This window comes from Pagrus major, chromosome 13 (assembly GCF_040436345.1).
Source record: "Pagrus major chromosome 13, Pma_NU_1.0".
Taxonomy (NCBI): domain Eukaryota; kingdom Metazoa; phylum Chordata; class Actinopteri; order Spariformes; family Sparidae; genus Pagrus; species Pagrus major.
The window spans coordinates 1,527,395-1,551,584 of NC_133227.1; the positions used below are offsets into that span (position 1 = coordinate 1,527,395).

At 42.4% G+C, this 24,190-nt stretch overlaps 1 protein-coding gene across 6 annotated transcripts; it reads left to right on the forward strand.

Annotated features, from left to right (window-relative positions):
- Window positions 1-816: 816 nt before the first annotated feature.
- Window positions 817-18,618, forward strand: LOC141007221 (sodium/calcium exchanger 1-like). Of its 6 annotated transcripts, none has more exons than XM_073479572.1 (8): window positions 937-1,717; window positions 1,751-2,112; window positions 2,275-2,792; window positions 11,140-11,246; window positions 12,075-12,193; window positions 13,936-14,035; window positions 15,058-15,330; window positions 18,239-18,618. In XM_073479572.1, the coding sequence occupies exons 1-8, from the start codon at window positions 958-960 to the stop codon at window positions 18,616-18,618; spliced, it is 2,619 nt and encodes an 872-aa protein (XP_073335673.1). In that variant the 5' UTR covers window positions 937-957. The 6 variants fall into 6 exon arrangements, with proteins under 6 accessions (XP_073335669.1, XP_073335673.1, XP_073335674.1 ...); XM_073479573.1 differs by having other exon boundaries at window positions 12,078-12,193; XM_073479571.1 differs by adding an exon at window positions 11,511-11,541 and having other exon boundaries at window positions 940-2,112; window positions 11,140-11,230; window positions 12,078-12,193.
- The last annotated feature ends 5,572 nt before the right edge of the window (window positions 18,619-24,190 follow it).

Here is a 24,190-nt window from a genome sequence, read left to right on the forward strand (position 1 = left end):
GCCTTGATGCTGTACTCTCGAAATTGTTCGCTCAAGCTGTTGATGGCCATGCTGCTGCCAAGAAAACCACTGTGAAATTATTTTAAGTTGTCCCCTGACGTAGTTTAAATAGCTTACGTAAGAGGAAAAAGTGTTTACTACATTTTTTAGCATTAAACAATATCTTAAAGAGTTGCGAGGCATGCTGCACTTCCACGAGAGAGCAGGATTGTTTCTCCTTTGAATAATCTTATAGTATTTATATCAGTAGGTCTGGGCTATCTAAGAACAACTGTTCTCCTTTTGTTATGCTCATTGTCAGGGAAGATTATTTCTGGAATCCCATCTAACCTGACAGTACATGGTGGTGGACTGAGTCACTTTTTCCCTCAATACTACAGGTGCAGAGGGTAACATTTCTACTGCCGCTTCACACAGAATGACCACATTATATGTGTGGGAGTGTGACAGGATAGTTCAATACCAATGACTCAACTATTAGTAGGTGCCAATATTTCTGGCTTTCCAAACTCGGACCAAGCAAACTGTTGGATCCCACATCATTTGCATACAAAAGAGTATGACTGTGAGGACTTTTGTGATGTAAACCTTCACTTGTGGAGGTCATTTCAAGATTCTGAATAATGAACATCTGACGTAGTGAATGTGACGATCTCATCCTCCACACAAATGTATTTTTCTTCTGTCTTTCAGAGGCTTGTATAGACCTCCACATGTGATGTGGATTGAACTCCGGCATCAGAAGACTCCGAGCATCATCCCGCTGCCATGTTTCTGCCCAAGCGCATCTTGAATCTCACGCCATCTTTCACACCATATATGTTCATCTCCATCCTGCTGGTTCTGCTCCCAGGAGTCACCCATTTCTCCCAGGGCAGCGCCAGTCATGACGATATTGACGGCACACCAGGCAACTGCTCCAGCGATGATAACTGCTCTGATGGCGTGGTGCTGCCCATGTGGAACCCCCAGAACCCTGCGGTGGGTGACAAGGTGGCACGCGCCATTGTTTACTTCGCAGCCCTCATCTACATGTTCCTGGGAATGTCCATCATCGCAGACCGCTTCATGTCTTCTATCGAGGTCATCACCTCTCAGGAAAAGGAGATCACCATCAAGAAGCCCAATGGTGAGACGACGACGACGACTGTGCGCATCTGGAATGAGACGGTATCTAACCTGACCCTGATGGCCCTGGGCTCGTCTGCACCAGAGATCCTGCTGTCTGTCATTGAAGTGGTTGGCCATAATTTTGAGGCTGGATCTTTGGGTCCCAGCACCATTGTAGGCAGCGCTGCGTTCAACATGTTTATTATCATCGCGATCTGCGTCTACGTGGTGCCAGAGAATGAAGTCCGCAAGATAAAGCACCTGCGGGTGTTTTTTGTCACTGCTGCCTGGAGCATATTCGCCTACATCTGGCTGTATCTCATCCTGTCTGTGTTCTCCCCGGGAGAGGTGCATGTTTGGGAGGCCGTCCTCACTTTCTTCTTCTTCCCTCTCTGTGTGCTGCAAGCCTGGATTGCGGACCGCCGCCTGCTCTTCTACAAGTACGTCCATAAGCGTTACCGTGCTGACAAGACCCGAGGCATTATCATTGAGTCAGAGGGAGACGCCATGTTCACCAAAATGGACTTGGAGATGGACGGCCAGGGTGTGAACTCCCACACTCATCCCAAAGAGGCTTTGGATGGGATGCTGGAAGGAGTGGAGGAAGGTGGAGGGATGAGTGCAGAGCAAGATCAAGAAGAAGAAGCCAGACGGGAGATGGCTCGCACTCTGAAAGATTTAAAACAGAGGCACCCGGAGAAGGACATGGAGCAGCTGATTGAGATGGCCAACTACCAAGTGCTGGTCCAACAACAGAAGAGTCGAGCTTTCTATCGCATTCAAGCCACACGCATGATGATCGGAGCTGGGAACATCTTGAAGAAGCATGCAGCCGACCAGGCCAGAAAGGTTGTGAGCTGTCATGAAGCCAGTGGTCAAGAGGAGGATCCCAACACCATCTACCTGCAGTTTGAGCACTCTCACTACCAGTGCTTTGAGAACTGTGGGTCGCTGAAGCTGTCAGTGACCAGACATGGAGGAGAAAATGGCTGCACTGTGAAGGTAAGAAGAAGTAATAATAGAAATATGGCAAATGCTCAGGGTCAATTCAAAATCATCTTTTAACAGCTTGAGGTGTTGAGAATATTAATAATTCAGACTTTTATTTTTCACTCCATTCACTAAATATTTTATAAAGCCTCGTTCTTTGCTTGTGGCCCACAGGTAGATTACCGCACAGAGGATGCGACTGCCAATGCCGGATCAGACTACGAGTTTGCTGAGGGTACTTTGGTCTTCAAGCCTGGCGAGACAACAAAAGAGTTCACCGTTGGTGTCATTGATGATGACATTTTTGAGGAGGATGAGCACTTCTACGTTCGCCTAAGTAATCCACGCATTGTGCACCGAGCTGAGGTCTCAGTCTTGGAGCCAAGCTCCATCACCTCCAGCAACAGCACGGTAGGCCTCTCTCCCCATGTTCCTCCAAAGGCAGCCCTGGGGAACGCTCACACCGCCACGGTTACCATCTACGATGACGACCACGCTGGCATTTTTACATTTGAGAGCAACTCCATGAGGGTGAGCGAGAGCATCGGCAACATGCAGGTGAAGGTTCACCGGACGTCCGGGGCGAGGGGGAAGGTGGCGGTGCCCTACCACACTGTTGAGAGCACCGCCAAGGCAGGGGAGGACTACGAGGAGGTGTCCGGCAAGCTAGAGTTCCAGAACGATGAGACCATGTGAGTGACACTTCTTCTTCTTCGATGTTGTGTCTTGTTGTTGCTTCTCATCACTTGATCAAACATCAAAGCCCACACGCTGTTATGTTAAATAGTCCTTCTAGATTACAGTAAGTTATCTATTCTGGTAAAGATAAAAGGACTATTTTCATGAGTCATAGATACGTTCACAGTGAGAAGTTTAGATCTGACGTGGGAGGATTAGAGGATATAATTGTGAGGCAGATAATGAAACATTGTGGCTGATGTAAAAGGAGAAGGAGAAGAAGAAGAAGCAGCTTTCTGTGAATGAATTAACATGAAGCCATTTGGGGATTCTTCGGAGGTTATATGGGAGTTCATTGTCATGCAGAGCAATGAGAACTCCAATACAGAAAACAAAGGAAGTGTATGTTAGCGGGAGAGTGGAGGAAATAAAATAAGACAGGTGACTTGCACAGCAGCGAGGAGGGGATGAGGGCTGAGCAGCGACTGAAACAGGTGCATGTGATGAAGCCTGTGTGATAATTTTCAACAAAAGGATTCATGGATGCACCAGCAGAGAGGCAGATAATAAAGAGCAGGGAAGAAGGGTACAGAGAGAGCGGTGAAAGTGTGATGTGTTTCCAGCCCTTCTCTCGAACGCTGTGTGGAAGGTTTGGTCGGATGACGAGTGCACTTGTAGTGGTTGTTTTATGATCGGATGAGCAAAGGACCCGGCAATTATCAACAGCAGTGTTTTTTTTCTCCTCAGCTTAAAAAAGAAAATGCCCTCAACCGTATCAAGCGCATCACAAAATGATTTACAGCAAGCAAAGGACGAAACAAAAGGAATAAAATGTGTCAGATGAATCCGTCTGTGCGAGGAGGATTTCAGGGCTTGTGTGTAGGCGTATTGTGTAGGTCGGCCGAGTGGGAGGAAAGGCAGGTGAATACATGGTGTCAAAGAGAATGCAGATCTCCCTATTTGTCTTTTTGTGCAATGCAGGTGCGATTTGAATATATTTGTCCATGTTTGTCAGTTCGGTTGAGCACATTTATCTGCACGTTTGCTTGCTTTTAGCACCTTCGTCTGTGTGTATCTTTAAGAGTGTTTCTGTGTATGTCTGTGTGTGCCTAACCCACTTTAAACCCACATCAAACAAAATGTTGCTCCAAAGGGAAACTGAAAAGAGCTTCTTGAGCATCCAAAGTAATTAAAGGGAGTGAAGAGGGGTTAAAGGAGTCCCAAAAGTTCTCAGCATAGCGCCGGCAGCTACAGAAGCTGCAGTTAATGAGACGGTGGTGTACAGTATAACAATGTGAAATGAGAGGCTGGCAGCTTGTATCTGCATTCATACGGAGACTGGGCATTCGATAAAATCCTCACCTACTGAGCCAAGACTCTGCTCATCTGACCGTAACAATCTGAGAGGGACACAAGCATCTGCACACTTTATATTATCTGGAGTCATGCTTCCCTAGACAGTCGCCATGCCGGAGGAAAGGAAAGGACTGTGGAGATACAGCAGAGTGACACAGTTTGCCAGCAGAAAGCCGGAGAAAACCCAAACATAGCGGAAAATGCCAAAGCTGTCTTCAGCTGCTCCTGTGCTCCTTTGAATAACAAGGACTTAACAGTGCAATATGTAGTAGTAGTAGTATGTAGTAGTTTTGGTTTAAAACATTAAAAAATTTACTAAAATTAACAGAATGTGAAAAAATTCTTTCCAGTGACTAAAAGCCTGTTAGAGATTTAGGCCCAATCCTAATACACCCCTTGCCCGTACCATTAAGCCCTACCCATCTCTTTTGCACGTTCATTCCCAGGGTTAGGGTGTCCTGATTCTTGTGAGGGCTACATGGCCCTAAAACAGACAACTCTCTGTTGTTTTAAAACATCATGGTCTTTTTCTTTATGTCAAGCATACTAGCTGGCTAGCTAACGTTACATTGTTATTGCTGATTTGTGCTTGACAACTCCATATTTTTGGGTATTTAATGTTACGTGACGCCCGAAATGTAACTGAAGTCAAGCAGCTGAGTTGCGGCACTTGGCACCGCATGGCTTACTGTGCTAACTAGCTAACAGCAGTAATGACAGTTTGCAGCAGTTAGCGATTAGTTTAGCAACAATTAAACCTATGTGTCCATCAGGAATATCTGTAAATCAGCAGAGCAGCCGCAGCACTTATACTGGTTACACAGTTACACAGGGTAACAGGCGTTTTGGGTACAGAGTGGGAATAAGGCACCATTTTCCCTTACTCACCAGTCTACCATCAATATGAATTTGAAGCTGCAAAATAGTTACATAAGGTTGCTTTAAAGTCAAATGCAGGAGCACTCTGATCTTAAGCAAAGAGATTTGACGTGGATCTTGAGTCGCCAGGTCCAGTTGGGTCAAGTCACAGCAGCTTACTTATCTTTTTAGCCAGCTGAATTTTTAATCTAAGACACCTGCTGCCAGAAGGTCAGAGAAAAAGACATTTTACTGTGGAAAATGGCAGCGTTCATCTCTGTTTGCCTCTCAAAGCTATTTATCAAAGTTTGTGTCGAGCCACCGAGCCAAAGTTCTCCAACTGAAGAAGTCTTTCTAAAAGATGACATTTTGTTCGTGCTTTATGCTACTCAGATGCTCGAGTCAGACTGAATTTTTTATGAGCTTGTTTAATTTGGAGGGCTCAGTCGGTCCCGTTAAAGATGGAGTTGAAACCCCATCAGTGTGTCTTTGAGTTGTCATCTGACAGCATTTCAGCTTTTGTAGGTACGTATCTATGCATGTATTCGTGTTTCTGAGCAGCTGAGCTTGCAAATGCTCTGTGTTAAATGTGTATCTCTGCTCCGTGGTGCTCAGCAGGCTGCCAAAGTTCATCCTTCAAACAGAGCTGGCTTTTCTTACCCGAGTGTTTCCCTGGGCGCTCAGGACAAAGAGCTGACACTCGGCAGAAGGCCTCCGGGCAGCCCTATGTGTGTGTGTTTTGTCATAGTGTCTCTTGCTTTGTGTGTCTTTGTGTCTGTGTGCATCTGCCTATCCCGGTCGATGTTTGAGAATGCAGAGGAGCCAAAGAGGAGGAAGGCAAGTTTGTAAGCTTTTGACATGGAGCCAGGAAGAACGGTTTAAATTCCAGGCGTGCAGTTAAATAATAATTTGCCATCTCAGTTCTGCACTGCAGTAAATAGATTATGATGTACAGACACAAACCTCAGAGCCAAAATAAACTGGCTGACATAGAGAACCATTTTACATTTCAGTGTGCATGGATTAGAGGAAGATCTGCACAGACCCTTTGATGCTTCCTCTTGTATCTGTTTTTGTTTAGCGCCTCAAAATGTGTGGCACTACACACTAGTTGAGGATGAGGTGGATAACGGGGGCAGTTACATAAGCTCAGATAAAAGCGATGTGAGGAGATCACTTCGGAAAAGCGAAATCAATACCTTGATATTCTTTATTTCTCACACTTAATGTAGTCAGGATCAATAACACCCTGAACTTCCTGACAAACATGGATGAAAGCGGAGCAGCAGAGCGAGGCTTGGGTTACGTTAACAGTTAAAAAAATTTCAGGGTAGAAGAAAAGGTCTGCTCCATTTGAGCGGCACAGATATGCTCCCTGTTGTGAAACAACCAATCTCATATTTAACGCTCACAGCAATTCATCACGTCTCATTGTAATTCTTGATATTATTAGGCTGTGCTTTTTAGCCAGTGGTGTGTCTCTAGGGATGGCATCGTCTGTCACTTGGTTGGTCCACCACTTTGGTCCAGACTGAAATAACTCAGCAACTATTGGATAGATTGCCATTTTGTACAGATAAGGACAGATGATGTTCCGACTTTCCCTCGAGCGCCACCAGCAGGTCAAAGGTTTGTATATGTCCAGTGAAATAACTTCAAGTCTCCGAGATTGGATTGGCACATACATTTTACAACTGTCGCTCTGACGTGTGCCGGGTTTAAAAGGGTCTTCGTCTCCACACCACGTGTCCGTCACCTAGCTGTGTGCAGCCTCAGAAGCTTGAAACAGAGTTAGCGAGCTAGCTACACTGAGGAGCTTAAGCTAAGAAAACGTGAATAACAATGGCATGGTTGAGAGAAACACATTAACAGTGGCCTGTAGAGAAGAAACACAGCTGCCAGAAATGTAACCAATCTCTTGGGTTCGCCTAACTGGGCAGGTTTGATAATCAGAACCAGAATCAGATTATTTAAGAAAATAACAAACAGGTAATATAGTATAAAGAAGGACAAAGGCTAAGTATTAGCATGTCATACTGGATTAATGGATCTTTCTCTTATTGACTTTTGTTTTTAGACTTAGTGAAGTTATTGTTTTCACGTATTTAAAGAAATATTTTCAGTCTTCAGCTGCAGTTTGGTTGAGTTTAGGCAACAAAACGACTTGGTTAGGTTTAGGAGAAGATTATAGTTTAGGTGGGGCACTTGCAACGGGATTGCAACGATCACAAAAAACAAAAAAATCCTTTGAAGTTACAAGTGATGAGACACAACACTGATTGACGCAGGACATAATGTGCTGTGAAATACCAAGTACCAGTAAGTAGTCCCTTACTGGCTCGCTAGCCTGGCTGGAGATGTGAGAGCTTCAGAGATAGGTTCAAACCCTGGCTCCTGTCTCGTCATTGCACATTTGGCCAATCACAGCGTGAAATGGAATCGAATGTGATTATCGCTTTCAGAAAATTACTGAAATGGACATTTTCATGTCAGGAAGGTATGGGGTGACGCACAGTCTGAAGTAGCTGGTGGCTTCAGTCTCGTTGTGCTATTTATTGCATTTCTTCTCATCTCACTCGTCTCCCCCAGTGCTCATTAGTTCAAATATCATTAAGCAGCCCTTCGCTGCTAGTTGCCACACAATATCTGCAAGTGCTCAAAGTAGTTATCGAAGATAAGATCATATATCATTATTAGTGTCAAAAACCTTTTGTCCTATATAAATAATAATAACTGAAGTAAACATTACAATCCAGACGATATAATATTCATATTTCATCTGCTGTTGTTATGAGAAACATATTTCTGGGTGGCACGGTGCTGCTGCTTTCTCTTCGATTCAGCTACCATGCAGTCAGTCTGGTAGATTCAATATATATTGCTCAAGGACACTTCAGCAAGGCAAATACATGCTGACACACAGGTTTGAGCTATAGGTCTTTATCTGAAAGGCAGTTCCCCGTTCGGTTGAGGACATCTGACATACTGTCAAGCACGTATGCATTCACTCATTCTCCCAGCTGGCTTCGTTTTTGTCAGGTTCTCAGGAGGGCTGGAGTCTATCCCAGCATGCGGAGTGTAGAAAGCAGAGATACTCTCCCAGGGTGAACATTGAGGCATAAAATCACTCACACTCGTACCTGTAGGCAGTGTGGAGTCTCCATTTCTCATGACTTACTGGACTGTCTTCTGACCGTGGGAGGAAACTGGAGCATCCTTAACAAACCAACGCAGAATGTGGAGGAGAGGGAAACTCCAAATAAAAAGGGTCACAGCTGCCTGGTCCTTTTTTCTTGAGGTGACAGTCTCACCAACACCCCCTGATTTCCCCTGTACTTAGCTTTTATTTAACAGGTTAATCCGAGTTAATGAAACATAGACTTTCTCTGCAGTCATCATGCAGTGAGAAACTGTGAGAAAGGAGAAATCCAAGAGAAAAAAAGCACTAATGCCTTCTCCATTTTTATTTTAACTTAAAAGAGCCAGCCAGACTTTTCTTCAGTGTATTCCACACATGCAGCAGAGATTAGGATTGTTTCAGGTGGAGCAGTGATCACTCTTCACAGCTCAGATAATATAGTCCACACCTTCACATTCGTGTGTGACAGATACAATATCATGGTGTGTCACCTGCTGTGGCTTCTCAGAAACTATCCCAGGAACAGAGCCGGCGGGCAGGCAGCCATGGCTGTACACAGTGAGATGTGATATGCAGTAAGCGAGGACTTTGCTGTCTTGATAGAATCTTGTAATGAGAGTTTACATTGACCTCCAGAGATATGGGGCTTAGGGAGCAGAACCGGGTGGTGCTACTTTACCAGATAACCTGATCCTTACAAAAAGGCCATTTTAAACTCACATGCAGGGGAGCCTCTTGGACAACAAATACAAGCAACCCATGAAATTATCACCATTTGTAGAGGATAGCAAGACAGATAGGCTACCGAGTTGTGGTTTTTACACAGCGTTTAAGAAATAGTTCGAACAGGAACTCCCCATAACACCACAACTCTTCGTTTTCACATTTCTGTTTGTGTAATAAAAACACAAAAGATGTAGGATGCCTTCTTAAATCCTGTCTGACGCTCTAATGAACGGGTCAACTTTCAAAAAATAGATGAACGATAAAAGGATAACATACTTATGGGAGCAGGTCTAAGGTACAAGAGCTTATCAACATAGAAGCTCTGGCTACTAGTTAGCACTTAGCTAACGTTACTCACGCAAACAGCTCGCTCTTGTCTGCTCATGTGTGTCGAAATATTTCCATTAATTTGGCCACAGTCCTCAGTTGTTAAATTTTTTTTTGTAGCAGGTTGTGTTAAAGCCTCAGACGTTATATTAAAATCTGGACACAGCGTTGGAGGCGGAGCCGCATTCATTCCTATGAGAGCTGCTCAAACGGCTCGACTTCCCGGTTAAATAAAATTACCCGGCTCTTCCGTGTTGTGGCGCCCACAGAGCGTACCCTCCCTCCTCCCTCTACATCACCACACTTTCACTCCTTTCTTCTTCCTTTTTCTCTCTTTGCCTCCGTCACTGGGAGCGCCGGATTTGGTAGCTTTCCCTGTTCCGCCTTTGCCGGCGAACAGGAGGATCCTGCGTTCACAAGTAAATGAGTAGGAGGAGGAGGGACAAGGGTTACTGACCAAATATTCTAAATTAAAATAAATGCTCGATGGAGTTTGTTGTTGACTCACACAGCATTTTATTTTGTACTTATCAAATTTCTCAATTTCCAAGGCAGTTGCTCATTAGTAGTGATTCAACCAGGTTACTTGTTATTCATAAAACTAATCTCACTTCAGTCATTTTCCGATCCTCTTTGGAATCTGTAGTCAGTTTTGATTTATTCACTTTTTGTGTTATTATCATTCACCTTTTGTCTGGAATGAGTGCAAATGAGCATCAGACTCAGAGGTTGAGGTTTAAATTGCCACCTAATCAGCCTGATTCAGTATCTGAATCGACTCCCCTGCTGCCCCTTTGACAGCATTTCATTTCTGGCTTGTATTTCAAGTGAGAGGTCTCTGAAATGTAAATGTTTGTATGCAGCTACATCCATCTTGATACACTAAAGCAGGACATTCAGTATCTGCCCAAAGTGTGATGTAATATCAAAGTGGCTGCTGCGTGAATACGGTCCATAGCAACTGAACCATCACACTTTATTTTAAGGCTTTAAAGGAAACTTGCCGTGTTCCCGCACATATCACACTTGAAATACCATCTAGTTTAAAAGATAAACTATTTTGTTTCCATTGTAAAGGACTCTAGGCTATACTGCGATTCCCTTTGCTCCCACTGGCATGACTCTCCCTGACATTAGACAGCCGATGACGTGCCATTCATGTTTAAAATAAACTTCTTCTCTTCTGCAAGCAAAAGCTCTGCCTGCATGTTGTTGAATCCTGAGTGTATAAGTGTAGACAGAAATAGACAGCCACCCACATATCATTAGGGAGATGGAGAGAGAGGCAGAGAAAGACTCACTGTGACAGTGTAGGAGAATGAAGCGGGCTGAGGCAAATATGTCGGTCACAGTTTGACACCGCATCCTCACGTGTTTAGTGACGGCACAGACTTTATGTCTAAATAAGCCTCGAGAGTCTCCCTTTAACCTGCATGCATTCACATATAGGAGATGCTTTAATTTCCATGGAGGACAAGATATTATTCAATTTCCCATGAGTTATAACTTGAAGTGTGTGGGAGGGGTGTGGGCTACTTCACTACATCTCTTGTGCTCTAATGGAATTAATGGTGTAGAAGGAGTCCGCCCTCTTGTGGGGTACTGGGAAATATATATATAATTATTATTTTTTTATTATTATTCTGTACTACATTTGTAAATTTGTTAAAAAATCTCGAGCTTCCATCTCCTTATCTAACAGCCCTGATTCATTGTGTAGGCAGTCTACCTCTTGGCTGTGCTGTTTTTATTCGAAAGCACACAAAAGCACAGAAACTGCTCTCACTGGTCGCCTGGGATCTATTTTGTGATTTAATTTAGGTAACAAACGCATACAGCAGGTTTACTCACATTGAAAGGCTACTGATGGTTCCTACATAGTGCTGACATGAGTTGATTCATCCATCTCTGTTTGGCCCCATCCTCTCCGTGTTCCTTCACCCTTCTGCTTTCAGGAAGCTGCTGAATGTGAAGATCATCGATGACGAGGAGTACGAGAAGAACAAGTGTTTCTTGATCGTGTTGGAGGAGCCCATCCTGCTGGAGGTGGGACAGAGACACGGTGAGCTGAGGACACAGCAGAGCGATTTTTCCTCATTATTTTCTGGCTCAAAATACATATTGCATTGCTTACACTCTCCTTAATATTTTATTTAAATTCTTGGGCAAAAGCAGTTTGCATCCATTGAAACAAATTACTCCGGGGCAACACTACGGTATTAGATCTGATGCTTTTAGTCCCTTCGGTGTATCTCATGGCCGGGTTTTAAGATGCCCTTTAAAATAGCTTGGGATAAAATAATTAAATCAAGATCGGAGCTAAAAGGGAAAGGGCCTAATTGAGCTAATTTATAATTGTTGCATTTATCTACTTTCTTCACACAGTTGCATATTAATCATATTTTCTAAAAGTACTTTGACAACATTACAAAGGAAAATAAAACATAATAGATTTCAGAATTGGTATTTCAATGTTATTTATCATTACCACTATTATTTTTTGTCTCCCTCCCTACGTGTAAAGCATCCTTGGCCTATATAAATGCAATTATTATTATTTATATCAGTATTTATATGAAGGGCGCCTTGAGCATTTTGTAATCAGATTCTGATCACTGATTTTATAACAAGCATGGCTATATCTGCCTGAAGATCTCCAAATAATTAAGTCACAGCGACACGATAATCAAACTCGATTAGGTCATAAGGCACTTTTTGGATGCATACATACAAAAAGCCTGTTAGAAATGATCAAAAATTAAAGTACAATTTATAAAAATGGGTTGCCAGTTTTTGTAAAAATACCTGAAATGAATCTGACAATCTTGGAAAATGAATCCTACTGTCACTCGTGACCTTTAATAGGTTTGATTTTTTTTTTTTGTTGCAGGAGACACCAATGACAACAAGACAAAGATGGAACCGGAGGACGTGTCAAAGATGGGCTGCCCCTGTCTGGGCGAGCACACCAAGCTGGAGGTGGTCATTGAGGAGTCTTATGAATTCAAGGTAAACTATATTACACGCAGTACGGGAGCAAACATCATGACATCGTGAATTATTTTCAATTAATTATCTCCAGTGAGGACATGCGTTGGGCCACCAGTTCCAAATCTTGACTAAAAGTGAAATTATTATATAATCTGACTCAGATTTAAAAGTGTAACTACTACACTTTGTAATAAAACACACAGGGAACTATTAACTATTTAATCATTTAGAGGCATGTAAAGCTCTTTATTATATTTTATCTCCCATAGGGGCATCCACTGTCGAACTTTGCTATTTTAGACCAATATAAGTTATATCACAATATTTTGGGTATGACTGTTAGAGATGAATATTTAAGTAAACAAGGAATGGGTAATAAATTATTAGTGCTGTGCTTGTCAGGAATGGCTCTGCCAGTGGAGTCATTCACTCATAGCAGCATCAAGCTTGAATAGTCTAATAAGTTGACAAAATCGTCTCATTTAACCACACTGCAGCCTTTGAAGGAATACTAGATTTTGCATTTCACGTCCGTAAAATCAAAGGTTTTGGTTTTGGAGGCCTTGTGAGGGACAGATCAAAACAGAAATGCTCAAAATCGATGCAGCAGAGGCCGAGATATCCTGACTTGAAACCCCGCCCCGCCCAAAAGAAATGCTGGATCCATGCTACCCATAACGCAACTCAAGGATGTCTATCAGTACGCTCCCTGCCTCTTAAATATCCATGTATTTTAAAGGCTACAGCCCCTTTAACCCCCATTTTTGCTGGTCTCCGAATGCAGGCTGAGATAACCCTGATAACATCACTGCAACAAGACTCCTGTCAGAGCCACATTAGACATTTTCCAATTTTGTGTGGTAATCTTCTTTCAAACTGAAATGTTGGTCGTGTGCCCCTTTAAGACCAATTCTAAGCTGTAATATGATATTGCACTGATACTCAGGGATCCAGTTTCATGTGCTGATACTTGCAGCTCTACTTTCTGCACTGGTGTAAGGCAGCTTTATGCTGGCTCTGTGTCTTTTTATCCTGAGGGATATTGGGGTTTTGTGCTCCCCTGCATCTGTTTTGGTGACTCATTGTGCACCATGGTGGGAGGAGGAACACATTTAATTGTACCTTAAAGTATCATTATGTAAGAATATATTCTTTGTGCGGTTTGGTGGCCCTACCTGTCTGGATTGCGTACTTGTACAACAGCATGAAGGCCAGTTTGGCATCTCTCTTGCAGCCTTTTATTTTACGAAGATCTTGCCAACAACTAAAAGCCAGACTGAGATTTACCCTTGTCTCTTCCCTTTTGCTCGGCCACTTTTTCGCTTCTTAGCTTCCACCATCAACATCTGGTCCGGGCAGTCAGATAGCTGCATGGCTAACTGAGCTAACAAGCTAACAGCACCCACAGTTGTCATCAGTTAGTGGTTGGAGCAGCAAGTAGAGCATCTGTCCATTGGGAAAGCCTGTAAATTGCAGAGAGTTGAGGTAGAGCAGCTGAAGGACATCCAAGAGAAAACCAGAAAACATTTTCTCCATAAAATATGATCTGATTTCAAAGACTAAGTTGGGCGATGTGTGACTTAGTGCCATAACATCTTGCAGGAAATTGCGCCCAAGTTACATGGCACAAGTGAGTGTAGCATTAAAATGATTTTGTAGCTGTTATTTAAAGGTAAAATAGGTAAAATCATTGCCCCTATGCTCATATGAAAGTGTGACACCAGCTCGTTAGTTTGCTTTTGCTATCTGTGTCCCTGCAGAGCACGGTGGACAAGCTGATCAAGAAGACGAACCTGGCTCTGGTGGTGGGGAGCAGCAGCTGGAGAGAGCAGTTTGTTAGCGCCGTCACTGTCAGTGCAGGTGAGTCGTGGCATCCTGAAATGTCTCATCAGTTCATCCCTCTGTGACCGGACCTGTGGAAGATTGAGCCTGCAGCCAGATCTGGCCCACCAGCTGTGTCTCACCAGCTCAGCTGTCGAGCTGTTTTCTTTGTTTTTTTTAGATACTTTTTAATAAAATCCCAAATGCCTTCGTTTGACATTGACTGAATTTTTAAAAAGCCTAATTTAACCAATAATGAATGAAAGAGCTTGCACAAACACAGCCTGTTATGAAATATTTTGGCAATTCTGCACTCGTTTTGCTGCAGCCTTTTAATCCAGTTTCATAAAAAGTGCATGATGTGGTGAATTCCTCATGTGGCTCACCAGAAAAACGAAACAAGCCAGCTCTGCCTGGTCAATTAATGGGCTCTGAAGAATTTAGGTAGATGTACGAGGTATGGTGAACCCTTTTTATTTTGCCCTTTCAAAAGCCATTCACTTAGCTTTGTGAACCTTTTAGATGTGCACTAGAGCACAAAGCATGTTGGCTAAAAGCTGCCTTAGACACCAGAGATGTGTCGTTTTGCTAATACGCTCATTTCTCTCATTTTCTCTCTCTGTGGTTGACTTCACTCAGATTTTCATGCAGAGAGCGTCCTATATATAAATAGAAAGTATGCTTCCGGCCTGTATGTATGTCTCATATAGTGAGTCATAGCTATATTTACAGATTTAATGTAATGATTTGAAAAGGTTAGCTCCCACACACTCGTCAAGTGGCGTAAATGCGGTCGTCTTGGCTGGATTCTGCTGTCTGAGATGTTATCTAAGTTGGTTAAAAAGTATGTTTTGTTTGTGCACCTTTTTCATGATTATGTGTCATTCAAACAAGCATTTCTGAACTGAGATGATACTAAGCATCTAATTCTCCGAAACAAGGGTCTCATCCGGCTTTCTTTCTTTCTTCAGGATATGGTCTAAGAGAGTCAGTAGAGGAGGCAGGAGCAGCAAAGATGTGCATGTTTGCAGGCCTTCATTCATCTATTCTGTCTGTTCCAGGTGACGACGACGAGGAAGAGAGCGGAGAAGAACGCCTGCCATCCTGCTTTGATTACATCATGCACTTCCTGACAGTTTTCTGGAAAGTCCTCTTCGCTTTTGTCCCACCCACTGAATACTGGAACGGCTGGGCCTGCTTCTTCGTGTCCATCTCCCTCATTGGCGTGCTGACAGCTGTGACCGGAGACCTGGCCTCTCACTTCGGCTGCACCATCGGTCTCAAAGACTCCGTCACCGCTGTGGTGTTCGTGGCCCTCGGCACCTCTGTTCCAGGTGGGCGTCCGTGGTGTCTGTCGGCTCTTAACAGCGGACAAGCCCTAAGTTTCCTCTGGGGTTTGCTTGTGCGGTAGAAGCAGCTGCTTGGGGAGACTTGTGTAACCTCTGCCTCAACCTGTGCTGTCAGTGAATCTCCCCAGAGCTTCTGCCCTGAGCATTAACACGCTGTAAACTAAAGAGAGCACTGTCTCAATTGTTTGTTTCTCTGTGTTGCCTAATTGTATTCCCACTTGACTATGGGCTGAACAATGCCACAGAGATACACAAATGAGAATATGAAAATTAGTTCTTCACAGTTTATAGCCCAGTAAGCCCCATTCACACTCTCCTTTAAGTGTGCGGATTTGTTGTGCTGGAAATTGCCTCACATGAATAAGTTAGAGGTTAATCATCAGTAGTATCCACAGGTAGGGGCCGTATCAGAGGACATACGTTCATTTTGGTGGGCAGAGAGCAAAATGAAGCTTTTTCTACATTTGTTGTGATGTAGTTTCATCTACTAATGTGTGCTTTAGAAAGTGTTAGGACTTGCTTTGCAGAATATGTTGATAGAAAAATGTTGTTCCTTCGTTTAATGCGTTGCTCAAAGACATGGACGTCAGCCATGTTGAACATGCGTCGGCATATTCACTCGGCGCTCTTTCCAAAGTGCTGTGTCTGTGCTTCACTATCAGATCCATTCAACTGTCTTGTCGGGAAAATTCCCAAATCAATTAAATTTCATACCAGGTTTTCACTGCTACTTTGTACCCAAACAGACTGACACATATCCCGTACACACATACACGCGGGCGAACTGCTAACTTCAAGTAATCATTAAAGTGCCGATGCGAGGCAGCTGAGTTAAGGTTGATCACGCACTGTCACCACAAAAAGCCTCGAGCACAGAGAGTATACGAGGTTGGAAGAAGGGAAACATGACAGGAAAGAAGAAAGTGAGATGACAAATGAGACAAAAGAAAAGGGAGAGGAAGAAAGGGATGGAATAAAGAGGTAAAGAAGGAACAAAGGAACTAAACAAAAAACAATGAAGGGTATCAGGGGAGGAGCTCTAGCTGTAAGCTTTTATGCTTTTATTATTATCTCTAAATCTTTTAACTGTGACTGCAGCGCTACCATTACATTGGTTGATACAACTGGGCTTCTGATAACTACGTGAAGTTATTACATTTATTCAATAAAGCACAGCAAAAGCACCCTCTTAAAAAGTTAGTTTGTAATAATTAATTGTTTGTCCAAAAACCTTTGGACTGAAATATGTCTATTCACTTACACAAGAAGATTGATTACACTCATGTCTGTGCAGTAAATATGAAGCCAACAATCAGCCAGTATGACCTGAAAGTGCAAAAATTACAATTTAGCCGTTTTACAGAAGGTTACATCTCAGACTATTTCTTGATTGGGGACACAGTCTCGGCTCCTTACCTGGCACTGGTCAGAGTCAAGCTCTATCAGCTAACGGCACACAAGCTAACAGCAGCCAGCTAACGTGTTACCATGATTGACAGCATGCTGCTCGACCCACCGAACAACAAACCAAACAACCCTCTTCAGCTGCCTTAGCTTAGCAAGCAACAAAGCACATATTTTAGTCTAAAACATCACCAGAGTTTCATTAAAATGTTTGTCTAACTCTACACCAGAAAGCAAATAAGCGTATTTCTCTTTATGTCAGACACATTGACTGTTAAAAAATAGCAGAGGGAGCCAGGGTGATGTCACCCATATGTTTCTGGAGAGCCGTATGTAAATCTCAATGTGGGTGGCTCCAGCCGGTGCCATCTTGGCGGCGCCTGACTCCAGCTAATCCAAAAGTGGGCCAAGAGATGAAGCGTGGGTGGAGCTGAGGTGAGCCGAATGAAGCCTGGTTACTGAAACACGTCCACCTAGCTGGAAGCCAACAAGCTAGCGTGCTAGCTTTGTTCACATGGAAAGAAATGCTAATTTCACCTAGCGTCATTTGTTAGTCTCTGGTAAGTGCTCACTTTAGTCAGAGGCTGACGTGAACACAGAACAGAACAGCAGGCACCAGCTGCTGTTGCTTTCTTACAGCTAACATGAATAGGATTTGACAGCTAAGTTGCAGACTGCAACCAACTGAATACCCCCACGCCTCACCATGGTGGTCGCTAATAACATGAAAAGGCCCTCTCTAAAGCCAGTGTTTCGTTTGTCCATTCTGGGCTACTGTAGAAACATGGCCGTGCAACCCTCTGTAGATATAAAGGGCTCATTCTAAGGTAACAAAAGCAACGATTGTTAGTTTCAGTTCAATATGAACTCATGAAAACATAATCTTGATTCGTTATTAACCATTATTCTGATTGTTATGTTCCCAACAGATCCCACTTTTCAATTCTGTACTCTGGACCTAACCAAGTTGCCAACATTAAAGGAATTACTACCAAATAGAAAAGACACCAGCCAAAGGAAAATTTCACAACCTGGAAATCTAAAACATGTTCTTATAGATGGTCTCTAACTGATATATAAAGTGAATAATTTACTTTGGATCAGGCCAGGAACCTTTGTTGCACATGATTTTATACTACAGCATAGCTATTTAATGAAGGCATAAACACAAAGAATCATAAAACTAAGTAACATTTTTAAAATAAAGTCATTTTTAATACTTACAAACCTGGACCTAAAGGGTGCCTTGTTGTAAATTTATACCAGGATATTTTACAACCAAAAACTTTTTATTACGCTCCATTTCTCTTTGGTTATTGTAACTTGTCTGATTCTCTTTGTGCTCCAGAGTGACATTTGAAAGATGTTTGATTTCATGTTGTATGTAATTAAATACCTTCATATTCATATTTGTTCTATAGACCCTGGTAGCTGTGTTGTTTACTATTTCTTACTTTACGCTTCATTCATTTCTCTCTTTCTTTCACAGACACATTTGCGAGTAAAGTGGCTGCCATCCAGGATCAATATGCCGACGCCTCCATCGGCAACGTGACGGGCAGCAATGCAGTGAATGTCTTCCTGGGCATCGGCGTGGCGTGGACCATCGCGTCCGTTTACTGGCACACCAAAGGCCAGGTGTTCAAGGTGGACCCAGGCTCCCTGGCCTTCTCCGTCACCGTCTTCACCATCATGGCGCTGGTGTGCGTGTTGGTGCTGCTCTACCGCCGGCGTCCCAGCGTGTCAGGCGGAGAGCTCGGGGGCCCACGGACACCCAAGCTCATCACCTTCTTTATGTTCCTCTGCCTCTGGTTCGTCTACATCCTGTTGTCCTCGCTGGAGGCGTACTGCCAGATGCCTAGCTTCTGAGACTGAGGGAAACACACAGACACGGCTCCTCTCCTTGTTTTTACAGTCTACCGAATGTGTTTTCTCTCTGTTTTTGTCTATTTTCACAAAGGTTTATAACTATTTGTATCATTAGTTATTATTGATACCGCACAATATCTGATTGACTTTAAATCTTCAGACTTTGGAACTTTGCTACCACCCCACTATGCTGTGAAGTATAGCTTTAGCCACTGAAATTGAACCTCTTCTCAACTTTTCTTCCTTTTTTTTTTGACATTATGTTCCACGGGACATTTATCTAATCATTGCTATCAGCATCCATACTTCTGTCACTTGACACGTAAAACTTCTGGCATCATGTCCTCTCTCTGTGTGGACAATTATTTGAGTTATTCAGTGTTAAGGAAGCACAAGATTAAAGATGGTGCATGGGACGACATTATACTTGGCATTTACATTGAATGGAAAGGCTGAAGTGACGTACAAAACATATACGTGTGTTGATATTTATTACTCAATCTATACATTAATTATTCATTGTGTATCATGTAAAAGATGAACATCGTGCGTGGGAGTTTTGTGAAAGAGTAGGTGTGTTTAATTTTTGCACGTAATCAGATTAAGAGTTTCTTGGTAATCTTTTTTAAAGTACTGTATGTAATATTTTGACATGGCTGTTGATGTGTTGACGTGTTCCTGTACATGTGAATCACAGCTGTAACATAATCTTTTCACTGCCTGGTCCCCTTTCCCACGACGCTTTCTCAGTCAGTATCATGTTCGACATAGCCAGGGTTAAAAATGCCTTCTTTTTTTTTTTTTTTACATAATGGAGCAGAGTGCCCATTTTAAATTGTACTATGATGTATTAACTCTTTGAGCACATTTATGATTTGTGTGTGTGTGTGTGTGTGTGTGTGTGTGTGTGTGTGTGTGTGTGTGTGGTGAGTGTGTGTGCGCGTGTGATACTCTGCCCTTCAGCACAAATTGGCGAAAGGCACGGCACTTTCTTGTCATCGACTCCACAAGTGTCACAGGTGTTCATGACAAAAAAAAAGTGCAGTCTGAGCGCGGATACAATAACACCAGTTTTCTAATCTGTCATGCTGACACTCTGACATTTTTTCAACAACATCACTTTTAGAAAAAGCACAGCAGAGAGCCAAGGGCCACTTTACGGACGACTGACTGTAGGAAGGGTTATTAGGTCCCAATCATAGCACAATCACCGGCGAACAGGTCCATCATTTTGGATGTGCTAAAAGAGAAGACATGTACAGTATTTCCTGAGTGTCTCCTTGTGTCGCACAGCAGTTGATATGAAGTTTGTTTTTATTTAATCTAGAATCTGTAGAGCCATATTTATTGTAACAGTATTACAGTAGAGGTATTTATATGATCAATTTTAGTTTTATTGATATGCACGTTTAATGTATAAAAAGTGGAAATAAATGTTGCTGATTTATGATGCCGAAAGACGCCTTGTTGTGTTAATTCTGTTCATGTTACCTTATACTGATTTATCATTCAAATAAGGTATTACAAAACTGCTGTACGGTTGCCTGGAAAAGTGAACAAACACCTGAACAAGAATATAAAACAGACAAAACAGGATTTTTAAAAAAAATATATAATGTAAACCAAACTACAGCATTTGAACTCTCAGTGGTGGGAGAAGCACTCAGTTCTCGGTCCTCAGGCTAGTACCAGTGCACCGATGTAAACAATACTCCACTACAAGTTAAAGGATAAGTTCACCCAAAAAATGAAAATTCAGTCGTTATCTACTCACCCTCATGCTGATGGAAAGTCAGGCGAAATTTCATCGTCCACAAAACATTTCTGGAGCTTCACAGTAAATCCGTGTTGCAGTATTTTCCTGAACAACTGAAGTAGATGAGGACTTGAGGACCAGTTTTTTCGGAAACCCAGAGATCCCAAATTGATTCGAAAAGATGTTTGTAGCAGTCCCCTTTTTTTGTTTTGGGCTGAATTTCAAAATCCCTCTGGACTTACTGCAGTGAATTCAGATCACCTGTGTGCAGGATGGGGAGGCTGACTCCTAATAAATGAGTGGAAGCAGCTTGGGGCATTCCCCTTCCAGCCAATCAGGGTGTGACGACCCTTTTGTGAAGGCTTAAGAGAGGTGGGGAATGGCACCCAGGCTGTACTCACTCTCATTCTGAATCTGCAGACCTCATCCTGATTGCTTGCCAGCCCGAAACTCTGGTCTGTTTAAGCCCCTATTTGCTGCCCCATTTCATTCTAGATGAGGGAAATTCTGTTTATTCTTCAGCCCAGTTGAGTGACTGCAAAACTCACCAGTGATCTAGGCTACCTGCATCAGGGCTGTCCTTATCTGTGCAAGTGTTACTTGCCTGACAAATAGCTGGACCGCTGCAGGTTTTCTTTTGTTTGTTTATCTTTATTTTATCTTACTGAACAACTCGAAACCCAAGCCCCTATACAGCTTCAGTTATTTTAACATTTATTTTTATTTCCAACACCCTTTTTAAAGATTCAATCTTCACTGTAGCTTCTAAGCTGACTGCACATAAGGGGTGTAAATAATGTCTTTTCATATTAAAATGGGATCTTGGGGCTTCCAGAGACTTGGATTACATCAGAGGAGGGGTTTTTTTTTTACGCTTCATAATAAGTCCCCATCTACTTCAGTTGTTTAGGAGAACGCTGCAATCCTGTTTTGCTGTGAAGCTCCAGAAATGATTTGTGGACTTCACCTTACCTTCAATCAGCATATAAATTGAACTAGTTGAAAGAAAGCTGGTTTCCAACCGTCTCATGTCCCGGATGTGAGCGAAACACCCCAACCGGGGGAACACAGTTGGACACAATACCGGTGCTCTCCATCAAGTGAATGCCCATCGGTTCACTCTTGTTTTACCATGGTTTCCATCAACCTTCCCACTTCACCGTCTTTGCCTCCTCCATCAGTACAGTAGAGTTTCCACATTTATTCCAGTTGTTCCACTGTTACCTGAGGATAGTGACCGGTGAAAACAACTTAAATGTGCGATGGCAGATGCGCTTCCATTGTGCCATAATGATGCCTTCATTTTCCAGCCCGGTGGCAGACCGTATGGCAAAGTAAAAGCTAGGTTTTCAGGGAATGAATCCACACACAGATGGTGTCGTTTGCCTTCAGCCTTCACACTGTGCAACCAGTATTTTCTTCAGAATGAAAAGTTAAAGTAAAAAAGTTGACTGCTGCAAAAGTAAACGTGCTCATCTAATGTCTGACAGGTGTGGGCTGAGGGGATATCTGAAGCTATTTGATCACCTGACAAGCCGTTCTGACAGAGTGCAGCTTAATTCTGCGGAAAAATGGTAACCGTCAGTGATGTATTATGTATTAGTGTATATTAATATTTTATACAGTTCAGTGGTTTATTCCAGTGCCCTCTCCGAAGGGTCAAACGATAAGTCAGTAAGTTGCGAGATAATTAATGAGGGTTGGAAAGTAAAAAACACAAGGCTTTACTGCACAAATTTATTATTCACTTTATGGACTTTTATCATTTTTTTCGCATTATATTAAATAATGAGGTTACTATCATCAAAGAGCACAGTTAAGGGAAGATGGAGCACCACTAATGAGGTGTGTCTGTGATGAAAAGGACCTCTGAGCTGTAGTGAGGTGCTTTAGGTCTCATCATACTGATGTTTGTTTAGCCTGATGCTCTACAGCAGCAACAGATTACACAAAATCATCTGAGAGAGCGGAAAAAAGAAAGTTTTGACATATGAAAATAATTGTTTCACTTTCCCCACTTTACACAGTGTCTTGGTAATTTCTCCGTCTTTATTGCAGGCGTTAAGATGTACTAATTCCAAACACATTAGCTGAGAAATTAACCTCCACTGTGACAGAATTATCTTTATTTCTTGTACTACTGTCATTTGTGTGAATTCTTTGGACTGTGAGAGTACTTTGTGCTCGGTAACTCAAAACAATTTCTTTTTCTTTTTAACGGATGCTTTAATTGCACACAACTCTCTTGCAGGGTCACTCCTGCTGTATGTGATGACAGTCTGAGGACTAAACGCTGTTCAGAAACAGAACATCTTGTCTTGATTTCCTGTCGTTAGCATCATCAAAAAACGAAGACAAGAACACAAGTCATGACAGCACAGTGCAGTGATGTACAGACATTGTGCCAAACCAGATAATTTCTAACATCCATTTTCATTATAATCATGATTCTTCTGAAACTTAATAAATATGCCAATAGTCTACGGTGAATGAAGTGTTTGTACCAGCCTGGTCATATCTAATAGTGTTTAATAAAGGCTGGCTAGTCTAAATTATTGTTCTGTTTACAAAAATCTCTTTGTACGACTCATTCATTTCATCAAGGCTCACAAATACTGGATTATTATTTGTCATCCATATTTCCCAGCTCTCCCATTTTGCTGTATTGAGCGGGAAATGAGCCATGGACTTAATATGCATGCACATGCTGAGGCTGGATGTGTTTTTTGCTGCCAAGCATGCTGGGAAATGCTCCAGCCCCTCAGAAGGAATAAGCAGGTAAAGACATTGGCTGATGAAGAACTTGTTAAAAAATATATATATAATATATGTGTGTGATGCTTAATTGATCCTGTGTTTTCGTCTCTTTCGGGGTCATTTATGCAGCAGCAGCCTGTGTTTTGGGTTATTTTTGTTAACCCTTTAATTTACAGATGAGAGAAATCAGAACAATGACAAGTTGTAGGAGTAGAATTGTTGGGAATAACTGCAAAGTATTGGGCAAAATTAATGCAGAATAAGAGGTTTAGTGGGTAATTATATGGGCATTAAGCTAACAAGTATTTAGCATTTATACCCCTTATTGCATCATTAAGTCAGGCTAACCCATAATTACCTTTCCTCTTGCTGTAAATTGTAGTGTGCATTGTTTCTTAGAATCCGATGGGTAGTTTCAGCATAAATAAGAGCGTGGTAATAAGAACCTTAGTTTTAATTTATTTCCCTTGGCCAGTGTGGCCTGCCTGGTAACCCAGTCATCCATTTGGATGAAATATGCAAATATTTTACACATACTAAATGAAACCATGAAATGTCAGTGTCGTGTCAAGTGAAACGCTACTCTGCCGCCCTATCACTTGTTCCTGCACTATGTAACTTCAGTGAGAGGGTAGGATCGCAGCGTCACATACTTCAACATACAAGTTTTCAACACATAAAGTTGTTATGGCGTAATGAGTTTTGTTTGTAGTTACGACTACATGTCATTTGTAATTATGATGGTGGTGTTGCACTCAGAATCTGTGGGGGGCGCCAAATCATACAAAATACCAATTCCTACATAATGTTGCTTTTAAGGGTTACCTTATTTTTACAAGACAAGACATATCAAGTCGATTTATGACATTTAGAGGTACCCATAGATAGATTTAGTTACTTTTGGAAAGAGGCAGCTGTTCAAGCTAACTGGCTGCTAGCAGTATTATCAGTATCATCCCGTATACCGGGACCAACAGTGTAATTTTAACCGCCCCTTACTCATTGACTCTACTGCACACATCCTCTTACTTGCACAGATCATGCTTAGAAATCCTCAAC

What these genes read in the sequence shown, in the direction of transcription:
- LOC141007221 (XM_073479568.1), top strand. Translation starts at nt 820, where the DNA reads ATGTTCATCTCCATCCTGCTGGTTCTGCTCCCAGGAGTCACCCATTTC. An exon ending in TTCCAGAACGATGAGACCAT is followed by an intron (nt 2,793 to 11,139) that starts GTGAGTGACACT and finishes TTCTGCTTTCAG; the next exon opens with GAAGCTGCTGAATGTGAAGA. An exon ending in AGGAGTCTTATGAATTCAAG is followed by an intron (nt 12,194 to 13,935) that starts GTAAACTATATT and finishes GTGTCCCTGCAG; the next exon opens with AGCACGGTGGACAAGCTGAT.